The sequence below is a fragment of the Tachyglossus aculeatus genome, chromosome 2 (genome assembly GCF_015852505.1).
Source record: "Tachyglossus aculeatus isolate mTacAcu1 chromosome 2, mTacAcu1.pri, whole genome shotgun sequence".
NCBI lineage: Eukaryota > Metazoa > Chordata > Mammalia > Monotremata > Tachyglossidae > Tachyglossus > Tachyglossus aculeatus.
In genome coordinates, this window is record NC_052067.1 from 139,933,269 (window position 1) to 139,947,326 (window position 14,058).

A 14,058-nucleotide genomic window follows, 5' to 3' on the forward strand; every position below is an offset into this window, starting at 1 on the left:
TGCACCACCCCGTGCCCCCCTGGAACCGCGTCCTGCTCCCTGGGGGTGGCCAGCCGGTCAGGGGAGAAGAGGGGACCTTGGTGGGTCAGGGAAGGGGAAGAAGGGGACCCCGGTGTGGGACTGGAGGGGAGGGGACCCTGGTGTGTGTCATGGGTTCGAATCCCGGCTCCACCAATTGTCAGCTGTGTGACTTTGGGTAAGTCACTTCACTTCTCTGGGCCTCAGTTCCCTCATCTGGAAAATGAGGATTAAGACTGTGAGCCCCACGGGGGACAACCTGACCACCTTGTAACCTCCCCGGTGCTTAGAACAGTGCTTTGCACATAGTAAGCGCTTAACAAATGCCATTATTATTATTATTATTATTTAGGGGAGGGGAAGAGGAGGGACTCCTGCATGTGAAGGGAGGGGAAGAAGGGGGACCACTACATGTGAGGAGAGGGGAAGAGGGGGGACCCCTACATGTGAGGGGAAGGGAAGAGGGGGGACCCCTACATGTGAGGGGAGTGGAAGAGGGGGGACCCCTACATGTGAGGGGAGGGGAAGAAGGGGGACCCCAGCATGTGAGGGAAGAGGGGAGGGGACCCCAGTATGTGAGGGGAGAAGAGGGGAGGGGACCCCGGCAGGGGAGGGGAAGGGGGGGGGACCCCGGCATGTGAGGCGAGGGGAAAGAAGGGGACCCCTGCCCACTGTTGGGTAGGGACCATCTCTATATGTTGCCAACTTGTACTTCCCAAGCGCTTAGTACAGTGCTCTGCACACAGTAAGCACTCAATAAATACGATTGAATGAATCAATGTGAGGGGAGGGGAAAGGAGGGGACCCCTACATGTGAGGGGAGGGGAAAGGAGGGGACCCCTGCATGTGAGAGGAGGGGAAAGGAGGGGACCCCTGCATGTGCGGCTCAGTAGAAAGAGCCCGGACTTGGGAGTCAGAGGTTGTGGGTTCTAATCCCGGCTCCACCACATCTGCTGTGTGACCTTGGGCAACACTTCACTTCTCTGAGCCCCAGTTCCCTCATCTGTAAAATGGGGATGAAAACTGTGAGCACCATGTGGGACAACCTGATCACCTTGTATCCCTCCCCAGCACTTAGAGCAGTGCTTGGCACATAGTAAGCGCTTAACAAATGCCATCACTATCATTATTATTATTATTATTATTATTATTATTATTATTATTATGTGAGTGGGGGAGAGGGAAAGGGACCCTGGCATGTCAGGGAAGGGGAAGAGGAGGGACCCCTGCATGTAAGGGGAGGGGAAGAGGGGGGACCCCAGCATGTCCCCTTTAGAGAAGCAATGTAGCTCAGTGGAAAGAGCCCAGGCTTGGGAGTCAGAAGTCATGGGTTCGAATCCCGACTCCACAACTTGTCAGCTGTGTGACCTTGGACAAGTCACTTCACTTCTCTGAGCCTCCGTTTCCTCATCTGTAAAATAGGGATTAAGACTGTGAGCCCCACGTGGGACAATCTGATCATCTTGTATTCCCCCCCACCCCCAGTGCTTAGAGCGGTGCTTGGCACATAGTAAGCGCTTAACAAATACCATCATTATTATTATTATTACCATGTGAGGGAAGGAGAGGGAAAGGGACCCTGGTTTGTCAGGGAATGGGAAGAGGAGGAACCCCTGCCTGTGAGAGGAGGGGAAGAGGGGGGACCCCGGCATATAAGGAGAGGGGAAGGGGGGGGGTCCCTACATGTGAGGAGAGGGGAAGGGGGGGGACCCCTGCATGTGAGAGGAGGGGAAGGGGGGGATCCCCTGCATGTGAGAGGAGGGGAAGGGGGGGGACCCCCGGTGTATGAGGGGAGGGGAAGAGGGGGCACCCCAGCATAGGGGGAGGGGAAGAGGGAGGGACCCCTGCATGTGAGGGGAAGAGGGGAGACCCCTACATTTATTCATTCATTCAATTGTATTTATTGAGCTCTTACTGTGTGCAGAGCACTGTACTAAGTGCTTGGGAAGTCCAAGTTGGCAACATATAGAGACGGTCCCTACCCAACAACGGGCTCACAGTCTAGAAGGGGGAGACAGACAACAAAACAAAACATGTGGACAGGTGTCAAGCTACCAGAATAAATAGAAATAAAGCTAGATGCACATCATTAACAAAATAAATAGAATAGTAAATATGTACACGTAAAATAAATAGAGTAATAAATCTGCACAAACATATATACAGGTGCTGAGGGGAGGGAGGGGGAGAGGAAAGAGGGGGCTCAGTCTGGGAAGGAAGGCCTCCTGGAGGAGGTGAGCTCTCAGTAGGGCTTTGAAGAGACATGTGAGGACAGGGGAAGAGGGGGGACCCCTACATGTGAGGAGAGGGGAAGAGGGGGGACCCCAGCGTGCGAGGGGAGATGAAGAGGGGGGACCCCTACATTAGAGAAGAGAAGCAGCGTGGCTCAATGGAAAGAGCATGGGCTTTGGAGTCAGAGTTCACGGGTTCAAATCCCAGCTCTGCCAATTGTTAGCTGTGTGACTTTTGGGCAAGTCACTTCATTTCTCTGGGCCTCAGTTCTCTCATCTGTAAAATGGGGGTTAAGACTGTGAGCCCCCCATGGGACAAACTGATCACCTTGTAACCTTCCCAGCGCCTAGAACAACGTTTTGCACATAGTAAACGTTCAATAAATACCATTATTATTATTATGTGGGGAGAGGGGAAGAGGGAGGATCCCAGTATGTGAAGGGGGGAAGAGGAGGGACCCCTACATGTGAGGAGAGGGGAAGGGGGGGACCCCAGCGTGTGAGGGGAGGGGAAGAGGGGGGACCCCTACATGTGAGGGGAGGGGAAGAGGGGGAATCCCTACACTAGAGAAGAGAAGCAGCGTGGCTCAATCAATAGAGCATGGGCTTTGGAGTCAGAGCTCACGCGTTCAAATCCCACCTCTGCCAATTGTTAGCTGTGTGACTCTGGGCAAGTCACTTAACTTCTCTGTGCCTCAGTTCTCTCACCTGTAAAATGGGGGTTAAGACTGTGAGCCCCCCGTGGGGCAACCTGATCACCTTGTAACCTCCCCAGCGCTTAGAACAGTGTTTTGCACACGGTAGCGTTCAATAAATATCATTATTATTATTATGTGAGGAGAGGGAAAGAGGGGGGACCCCAGTGTGTGAGGGGAGGGGAAGAGAGGGGACCCCAGCGTGTGAGGGGAGGGGAAGAGGGGGAACCCCAGTGTGTGAGGGGAGGGGAACAGAGGACCCCTACATGTGAGGAGAGGGGGGACCCCAGCGTGTGAGGGAAGGGGAAAAGGGGGAAACCCAGTGTGTGAGGGGAGGGGAACAGGGGGGACCCCAGCGGGTGAGGAGTGGGGATGAGGGGGGACCCCTACATGTGAGGGGAGGGGAAGAGGGGGGACCCCAGAGTGTGATGGGAAGGGAAGGGGGGAACCCCAGTGTGTGAGGAGTAGGGATGAGGGGGGACCCCTACATGTGAGGAGAGGGGAAGAGAGGGGACCCCAGCGTGTGAGAGGAGGGGAAGAGGGGGGACCCCAGAGTGTGAGGGGAGGAGAAGAGGGGGGACCCCAGCGTGTGAGGGGAGGGGAAGAGGGGGATCCCTACATGTGAGGAGAGGGGAAGATGGGGGGACCCCAGCGTGTGGGGGCGGGGGGGAAGGAGGGGACCCCGGTCCCGAGCCCGCTTCAAAACCTCCCTTCCCCTGCTGCTGCCCTCCCGTGTCCCCCGGGCACCGGGCCTTCGGCCGTCCGGCCCTCCCTCCCTCCGTCCGTCCGTCCCGCCCCTCGGGGGCCCAAGAGTCGGACCAGGGGAGCGGGAGGAGGCCAACGTCACCTTCCTGGTCGGCTGGCTCGGCGGCCGGGGCTCCGGGGCTGAGGCGGCCCTGACGCTCCGGGGGCCGCGCTCGCGGTCTCGGTCGCGGGCGGCGGCCGCGGCGGTGGCGGCGGTGGCGTTGGCGGGGCCAGGGCCGGCACAGCGGGCAGCCGGGCGGGACCCCGCACGGCCCGGGCCCACAGGACACGGACACCGGCTCCGACGGACAGGCGGGCTCGGGCTCCTCCTCCTCGTCCTCCTCCTCCTCCTCGTCCTCCTCCTGCCGCCGCCCCGCCGACACCAACCCCGGGCCCGGGCAGCCCCCCGACCCCGCCACCTCCCCGCGGGCCCGACGCCCGCCCCGACGCCTCACGGCCGCCACCGCCGCCATCTTCTTCCCCGTTTGAAGGGACAGGCCGTTGGAGGGGGGTGTGGCATAAATATTCATAAGGAGGCCGAACCGGCGCCATAGTCAGCCGGAGGACGAACCAGAGCCATATTCATGAGGAGGCCGAACCGGCCCCATAGTCAGGAGGAGGCCGAACCGGTGCTCCATATTCATGAGGAGGCCGAACGGGCGCCATATTCATGAGGAGGCCGAACGAGAGCCATATTCATGAGGAGGCCGAACAGGCGCCATATTCATGAGGAGGCGGAACGGGCGCCCTATATTCATGAGGAGGCCGAACCGGTGCCCCATATTCACGAGGCGGCCGAACCGGCTCCATATTTATGAGGAGGCCGAGCCGTCCCCATATTCAGGAGGCGGACGAATGCGCACCCCATATTCATGAGGAGGCCGGGCCGGTGCCCCATATTCACGAGGAGGCCGAACCGGCGCCATATTCATGAGGAGGCCGAACCTGCGCCATATTCATGAGGAGGCCGAACTGGCCCCATATTCATAAGGAGGCCGAACGCGCGCCATATTCATGAGGAGGCCGAACCGGCCCCATATTCATAAGGAGGTCGAACCGTCCCCATATTCAGGAGGCGGACGAATGCGCACCCCATATTCATGAGGAGGCCGAACCGATGCCCCATATTCACGAGGAGGCCGAACAGGCGCCATATTCATGAGACGGCCGAACGTACGCCCCATATTCATGAGGAGGCCGAACCGGTGCTCCGTATTCATGAGGAGGCCGAATCGGCCCCATATTCATAAGGCGGCCGAACAGACGCCATATTCATGAGGAGGCCGAATCGGCCCCATATTCATAAGGCGGCCGAACGGGAGCCATATTCACGACGAGGCCGAACCGGTGCCCCATATTCACAAGGCGGCCGAACCGGCCCCATATTCTTGAGGCGGCCGAACGGGCGCCATATTCATGAGGAGGCCGAACGGGCACCCCATATTCATGAGGAGGCCGAACGGGCACCCCATATTCATGAGGAGGCCGAACTGGCCCCATATTCATGAGGAGGCCGAGCCGGCGCCTCATATTCATGAGGAAGCCGAATTGGCGCCATATTCATGAGGAGGCTGAATGGGCGCCGCATAATAATAATAACGATGGTATTTGTTAAGCGCTTACTTGGTGCCAAACAAGCGCCGGGGTAAATACAAGGTTATCAGGTTTTCCCACGTGGGGCTCACAGTCTTAGTCCCTATTTTACAGATGGGGTAACCGAGGCCCAGAGAAGTGAAGTGACTTGCCCAAAGCCACACAGCTGACAAGTGGCAGAGTCGGAATTCGAACCCATGACCTCTAACTCCCAAGCCCGGGCGCTCGACAATAAGCCACGCTGCTTCTCATTCATTCATTCAATCAATCATATTTATTGAGCGCTTACTGTGTGCAGAGCACTGTACTAAGCGCTTGGGAAGTACAAGTTTGCAACATAAGTTAATTTTCAAAGATATTTTAACATCAGACATTGCTGAAAAAATGAGTACTTGGATCAAATCTGCTTTCAAGTCCATGTCCTCATCACCTTTTGAAATTCAATAGTTATGATGTTGCCCACTTGTACTTCCCAAGCGCTTAGTACAGTGCTCTGCACACAGTAAGCGCTCAATAAATACGATCGAATGAATGAATTTATGAGGAGGCCGAACGGGCGCCACATATTCATGAGGAGGCCGAACCGGCGCCATATTCTTTTAGACTGCGAGCCCACTGTTGGGTAGGGACTGTCTCTATATGTTGCCAACTTGGACTTCCCAAGCGCTTAGTACAGTGCTCTGCACATAGTAAGCACTCAATAAATACGATTGATTGATTGATATTCATGAGGAGACCGAACCGGCGCCATATTTATGAGGAGGCCAAACCGGTGCCACATATTCATGAGGAGGCCGACCCTCCAGGTGGCCAGTATTTCTGAGGAGACCAAACAATTCATTCGTTCACTCATTCAAACGTTCAATTCATTCATTTATTATTATTATTATTAATAATAATAATAATAATAATAACGCCATTAGTTGAGCGCTTACTATGTGCCAAGTATATGGCACACGTATATGTGCTATATGTGCTATGTGCCAAATATATGGCACATATACATGCACATACTATGTGGGGTAGACACAGTCCCCGTCCCGCATAGGGCTCATAGTCTTAGTTAGTCCCATTTTCCAGATGAGGTCACTGAGGCCCATAGAGGTACAATGACTTGCCCAAGGTCACAAAGCAGACAAGTGGCGGAGTCGGAATTAGAACCCAGGTCCTCCTGACTCTCAGTCCCATGCTCTAGCCACTGGGCCATGCTACTTCACCATTACAACAGTAAACAGTGACATTCCCTGCCCACAGCAAGCTGACATTCTAGAGCAGTGTTGGGAAGCAGCATGGTGTAGTGAGCCCTATCATCATCAATCGCATTTATTGAGCGCTTACTATGTGCAGAGCACTGTACTAAGCACTTGGGAAGTACAAATTGGCAACATATAGAGACAGTCCCTACCCAACAGTGGGCTCACAGTGTGGGACAGGGACTGAGTCCAACCCAATTACCTTGTATCAGTCAATCAATCAATCGTATTTATTGAGCGCTTACTGTGTGCAGAGCACTGTACTAAGCGCTTGGGAAGTACAAGTTGGCAACACATAGAGACGGTCCCGACCCAACAGTGGGCTCACAGTCTAGAAGGGGGAGACAGAGAATAATAATAATAATAATAATAATGATGGCATTTATTAAGCGCTTACTATGTGCAAAGCATATAAGGGCCCATCCCCCTCCCTCTGCCCATCCGCCAAGCTAGCTCTCTTCCTCCCTTCAAGGCCCTACTGAGAGCTCACCTCCTCCAGGAGGCCTTCCCACACTGAGCCCCTTCCTTCCTCTCCCCCTCGCCCCCCTCTCCATCCCTCCCATCTTACCTCCTTCCCTTCCCCACAGCACCTGTATATATGTATATATGTTTGTACATATTTATTACTCTATTTATTTATTTTACTTGTACATATCTATTCCATTTATTTTATTTTGTTAGTATGTTTGATTTCGTTCTCTGTCTCCCCCTTCTAGACTGTGAGCCCACTGTTGGGTAGGGACTGTCTCTATATGTTGCCAGCTTGTACTTCCCAAGTGCTTAGTACAGTGCTCTGCACACAGTAAGCGCCCAATAAATATGATTGATTGATTACTATTATTATTAATAATAATAATAGCATTTGTTCAGCGCTCACTATGTGCAGAGCACTGTTCTAAGCGGTGTGGGGGATACAAGGTGCTCAAGTTGTCCCACGTGGGGCTCACAGTCTTAATCCCCATTTTACAGATGAGGTAACTGAGGCTCAGAGAAGTTAAGTGACTTGCCCAAGGTTACACAGTGGACATGTGGCGGAGTCGGGATTTGAACCCATGACCTCTGACTCCAAAGCCCGGGCTCTTTCCAATGAGCCACGCTGCTTCTCTAGTGGATAAATCATGGCCCTGGGAGTCAGATGGTCATGGATTCCAGTCTTGGCCCTGCCGCCTGTATGCTATGTGACCTTGGGCAAGTCATTTCACTTCTCTGGGCCTCAGTTACTTCATTGGTAAAATGGGGATGGAGACTGTGAGCCTCATGTGGGACAGGGACTTGGTCCAACCCAATTTGCTTGTGTCCACCTCAGTGCTTAGTAGAGTGTCTGGCACATAGTAAGCACTTAAATACCATCATCATCATCATTATTATTAGAGGGGGGAGACAGTAATACAAACAAATTAAATTACAGATATTCATTCAATTGTATTTACTGAGAGCTTACTGTGTGCAGAGCACTGTACTAAGCGCTTGGATTTGTACCTAAGATGTACAGATATGTACAGATGTATATGTACAGATATTTTATTTGTACATATTCTATTTATTTTATTTTGTTAATATGTTTTGTTTTGTTCTTTGTTTTGGAGAAGCAGCGTGGCTCAGTGGAAGGAGCCCGGGCTCTGGAGTCAGAGGTCATGGGTTCAAATCCCGGCTCCGCCAACTGCCAGCTGTGTGACTTTGGGCAAGTCACTTCACTTCTCTGGGCCTCAGTTCCCTCATCTGGAAAATGGGGGTGAAGACTGTGAGCCCTCCATGGGACGACGTGATCACCTTGTAACTTCACTTCTCTGGGCCTCAGTTCCCTCATCTGGAAAATGGGGGTGAAGACTGTGAGCCCTCCATGGGACGACATGATCACCTTGTAACTTCACTTCTCTGGGCCTCAGTTCCCTCATCTGGAAAATGGGGGTGAAGACTGTGAGCCCTCCATGGGACGACATGATCACCTTGTAACCTCCCCAGCGCTTAGAACAGTGCTTTGCACATAGTAAGTGCTTAATAAATGCCATTATTATTATTATTATTATTATACTCTGTCTCCCCCTTCTAGACTGTGAGCCCACTGTTGGGTAGGGACCGTCTCTATATGTTGCCAACTTGTACTTCCCAAGCGCTTAGTACAGTGCTCTGCGCACAGTAAGCGCTCAATAAATACGATTGAATGAATTAATATGTACATAAGAGCTTTGGGGCTGTGAGGGAGGAAGAACAAAGGGAGCAAGTCAGGGTGATACAGAAGGAAGTGGGAGAGGAGGAAAAGGGGGGGCTTATTCAGGGAAGGCCTCTTGGAGGAGACGGGCCTTCAATAAGGCTTTGAAGCCGGGGAGAGTAAGTGTCTGTTGGATTAGAGAAGCAGCGTGGCTCAGTGGAAAGAGCCCGGGCTTTGGAGTCAGTGGTCATGGGTTCAAATCCCAGCACTGCCAATTGTCAGCTGTGTGACCTTGGGCAAGTCACTTGACTTCCCTGGACCTCAGTTCTCTCATCTGTAAAATGGGGGTTGACTGTGAGCCCCCCCCGTGGGACAACCTGATCACCTTGTAACCCCCCAGTGCTTTGCACATAGTAAGTGCTTAATAAATGCCATTATTATTATTATTAGAGGCTGGATTTTAGAATGTGAGCCCACTGTTGGGTAGGGACCGTCTCTATATCTTGCCAACTTGTACTTCCCAAGCGCTTAGTACAGTGCTCTGCACACAGTAAGCGCTCAATAAATACAATTGATTGATTGATTGATTAGAGGAGGGAGGGGGTTCCAGGCCAAAGACGGGATGTGGGCTATGTAGCTGAAGCCATGGGAGCAAATGAGTACTCCAAGGGAGTGGGTGAAGATGGAGAATAGAAGGGGACCCCAAACTCAACCTTGAGGGACCCCCACAAAGGAGACTGAGAATGAGCTGCCGGAGAGATAAGAGGAGAAGCAGCGTGGCTCAGTGGTAAAGAGCCCGGGCTTTGGAGTCAGAGGTCATGGGTTCAAATCCCGGCTCGGCCACTTGTCAGCTGTGTGATTTTGGGCAAGTGACCACTTCTCTGGGCCTCAGTTCCCTCATTTGTAAAAGGGGGATTAAGACTGTGAGCCCCCCGAGGGACAATCTGATCACCTTGTAACCTCCCCAGTGCTTAGAACAGTGCTTGGCACATAGTAAGCGCTTAATAAATGTTATTATTATTATTATTATTATTACAAATAGTAAGAGCTCAATAAATATGATTGACTGACTGATTATATGTCTAGTTCCAGGCCTCTCTCCCCAATTTGTATTCTCAGAATGTGAACCCCTCTGTGGGACAAGGATTGTGCCTAGGAGGCCTTCCCAGACTGAGCCCCCTCCTTCCTCTCCCCCTCGACCCCCTCTCCATCCCCCACATCTTACCTCCTTCCCTTCCCCACAGCACCTGTATATTTATGTATATATGTTCTTATGTATTTATTACTCTATTTATTTATTTTACTTGTACATATTGTATTTATTTTATTTGGTTAATATGTTTTGTTTTGTTCTCTGTCTCCCCCTCCTAGACTGTGAGCCCACTGTTGGGTAGGGACCGTCTCTATATGTTGCCAACTTGTACTTCTCAAGCGCTTAGTACAGCACTCTGCACACAGTAAGCGCTCAATAAATACGATTGAATGAATGAACCAGGAGAGGACAGTGTCGGTGAAGCCAAGGTTGGTAACGTTTCCAGGAGAAGGGGCCATTATAATAATAATATTAATAATATTATTATTATGTAATACATAATATATACAATATATAATATACTATATAATAATTAATAATAACAATAACAATAATAATAATGACGTTTATTAAGCAGTTACTATGTGCAAAGCACTGTTCTAAGAAGTGCTGGGGAGGTTACAAGGTGATCAGGTTGTCCCACGGGGGGCTCACAGTCTTAATCCCCATTTTACAGATGAGGTAACTGAGGCACAGAGAAGTCAAGTCACACAGCTGACAATAGGCAGAGCCGAAATTTGAACCCATGACCTCTGACTCCAAAGCCCGGGCTCTTTCCACTGAGCCACGCTGCTTCTCTAAGAGATACATATTCATGGAGAGGTTGACCACATGGTGCTTTGGCGTCAGAGATCATGGGTTCAAATCCCACCTCCGCCACTCGTCAGTTGTGTGACTTTGGGCAAGTCACTTCACTTCTCTGGGCCTCAGTTCCCTCATCTGTAAAATGGGGATGAAGACTGTGAGCCCCCTGTGGGACAACCTGATCACCTTGTAACCTCCCCAGCGCTTAGAACAGTGCTTTGCACATAGTAAGCGCTTAATAAATGCCATCATTATGAGAAGGCTGACCAGTTGTACATATTTATGAGGAGGCCCATTGGTGGCTCGTATTTGTGAGGAGACTGAAGGGCAGCCCGAGCCTCATCCAAAGCACACCTCCTCCAAGAGGCCTTCCCTGATTAAGTCCTGATTTCCTCTTCTCCCGCTCCCTTCTGTGCCACCCTGGCTTACTCGCTTGATTCATCCCGGCTCCCAGCCCACACCACTCATGACCATATCCTTAAACTATGTATTTAAACTCATTAGAGAATAATAATAATAATAATAATAATAATAATAATAATGGCATTTATTAAGTGCTTACTATGTGCAAAGCACCGTTCTAAGCACTGGGGAAATTACAAGGTGATCAGGTTGTCCCACGGGGGGCTCACACTTTTAATCCCCATTTTACAGATGAAGTAAGTAACTGAGGCCCAGAGAAGTGAAGTGACTTGCCCAAAGTCACGCAGCTGACAAACGGCAGAGCCGGGATTTGAACTCATGACCTCTGACTCCAAAGCCCATGCTCTTTCCACTGAGCCATGCTTCTCCTCTAGAAGCAGAGTGGCTCAGTGGAAAGAGCACGGGTTTGGGAGTCAGAGGTCATGGGTTCTAATTCCGACTCCTCCACTTGTCAGCTGTGTGACCTTGTGCCTCAGTGTCCTCATCTGTAAAATGGGGATTAAGACTGTGAGCCCCACGTGGGACAACCTGATTACCTTGTATCTCCCCCAGTGCTTAGAACAGTGCTTGGCGCATAGTAAGCGCTTAACAAATACTATCATTATTATTATTCATTCATTCATTCGATCATAGCTTACTGGGTGCAGAGCACTGTACTAAGCGCTTGGGAAGTACAAATCGGCAACATATAGAGATGGTCCTTACTCAACAATGGGCTTACAGTCTAGAAGGGGGGAGATAGAGATGGTCCTTACTCAACAATGGGCTTACAGTCTAGAAGGGGGGAGACAGAAAAAAAAAGTAGATAGGTGTCAATACCATCAGAATAAATAGAATTATAGGTATATGCGCATCATTAATAAAATATAGTAAATATGTACAAATAAAATAAATAGAGCAATAAATATGTACAACTATATACAAGTGCTGTGGGGAGGGGAAGGGGGTAGGGCAGAGGTAGGGAGGAGGGGCGATTAATGTCTTTCTCCCCCCTAGACTGAAAGCTCTCTGTGGACAGGGGAACATGTCTACCATCTCTATTGCATTGGTCTGGTGGAAAAAAACCCCAGCCTGGGGAGCCAGAAGGACCTGGGTTCTAATTCCGGCTCGGCCACTTGTCTGCTGTGTGACCTTGGGAAAGTCACTTCAAAGAAGCAGCGTGGCTTAGTGGAGAGAGAACGGGCTTGGGAGTCAGAGGTCACGGGTTCTAATCCCGGCTCTGACACTTATCAGCTATATGACCTCGGGCAACTCACTTCACTTCTCTGAGCCTCAGTTACCTCATCGTTAAAATGGGGATTAAGACCGTGAGCACCCCGTGGGATAACCTGATTACCTTGTAGCTACCTCAGCACTTAGAACAGTGCTTGGCACATAGTAAGCGCTTAACAAATACCATCATTATTATTATTATTCTCTCCCCCCCTTCAAAGCCTTACTGAAGGAACATCTCCTTCAAGAGGGCTTCCCAGAATAAACCCCACTTCATCTCCCACACCTTTCTGCGTCGCCCTGCTTTGCTCCCTTTCCCCTTCGCATCCCCTCCCATCCATCAATTGTATTTATTGAGCGCTTACTGTGTGCAGAGCTGTACTAAGCACTTGGGAAGTACAAGTTGGCAACGTATAGAGACGGTCCCTACCCAACAGTGGGCTCACAGTCTAAAAGGGGGAGACAGAGAACAAAACCAAACATATTAACAAAATAAAATAAATAGAATAGATATATACAAGTAAAATAAATAAATAAATGGAGTAATAAATATGTACAAACATATATACATATCATCCTCATCAATTGTTTTTATCATCATCAATCGTATTTATTGAGCGCTTACTGTGTGCAGAGCACTGTACTCCCAGCCCCACAACTCTTATGTCCATATCTGTCATTTTATTTATTTGTATTGCTGTCTCCTCCCCCCCTTTAGACTGTGAGCTCACTGTGAGCAGGGAATGTCACTGCTTATTATTGTATTGTACTTTCCCAAGTGCTTAGTACAATGCTCTGCACACAGTAAGCGTTGTACTTTCCAAGCGCCTAGTACAGTATTCTGCACACAGTAAGCGCTCAATAAGTACAATTGAATGAATGCTTTCTTTCCTTTCTGATCTTCCACTCTCCTTTGTCTCCCCGCTTCAGTCTATACTTCACTCTGCTGCCCAGATTATCTTTCTTCAGAAATGCTCTGGGCATGTCACTCCCCTCCTCAAAAATCTCCAGTGGTTGCCTATCAACCTCCGTGTCAAACAAAAACTCCTCCCCCTGGGCTTCCAGTCTGTCCATCACCTCGCCCCCTCCTACCTCACCTCCTTTCTGTCCTTCTCCAGCCCAGCCCGCAACCTCCGCTCCTCTTCTGCCGCTAACCTCCTCACTGGGCCTCGTTCTCGCCTGTCCCGCCATCGACCCCCGGCCCACATCCTTCCCCTGGCCTGGAATGCCTTCCCTTCACTCATCCGCCAAATTAGCTCTCTTCCTCCCTTCAAAGCCCTACTGAGAGCTCACCTCCTCCAGGAGGCCTTCCCAGACTGAGCCCCCCATTTTTTCCTCTGCTCCTCCTTCCCTCCCCATCGACCCTACTCCTTCCCTCTGCCCTACCTGCTTCCCCTCCCCACAGCGCTTGTGTACATTTGTACATATTTATTACTCTATTTATTTTATTAATGATGTGTATATATATATATAATATATATATATAATTCTATTTATCTATTCTGGTGGTATTGACGCCTGTCTACTTGTTTTGATTTGTTGTCTGTCTCCCCCTTCTAATAATAATAACAATAATGGCATTTGTTAAGCGCTCACTATGTGCAAAGCAATCAATCAATCAATCAATTGTATTTATTGAGCGCTTACTGTGTGCAGAGCACTGTACTAAGCGCTTGGGAAGTACAAGTTGGCAACATATAGAGACAGTCCCTACCCAACAGTGGGCTCACAAGCGCTGGGGAGCATACAAGGTGATCAGGTTGTCCGACGTGGGGCTCACAGTCTTAATCCCCATTTTACAGATGAGGGAATTGAGGCACAGAGAAGTGAAGTGACTTGCCCA

The 14,058-nt window shown here is 50.5% G+C and overlaps 1 protein-coding gene across 1 annotated transcript in view; it reads right to left on the minus strand.

Annotated features, from left to right (window-relative positions):
* Positions 1–4,470, minus strand: part of RNF169 (ring finger protein 169) — a 132,698-nt gene extending 128,228 nt beyond the window's left edge. Inside the window, 3 exon segments of the mRNA XM_038765151.1 lie at positions 3,792–3,987; positions 4,108–4,164; positions 4,402–4,470. Of these exon segments, the coding sequence (XP_038621079.1) occupies positions 3,792–3,987; positions 4,108–4,164; positions 4,402–4,470 (322 nt within the window).
* Positions 4,471–14,058: the final 9,588 nt, after the last annotated feature.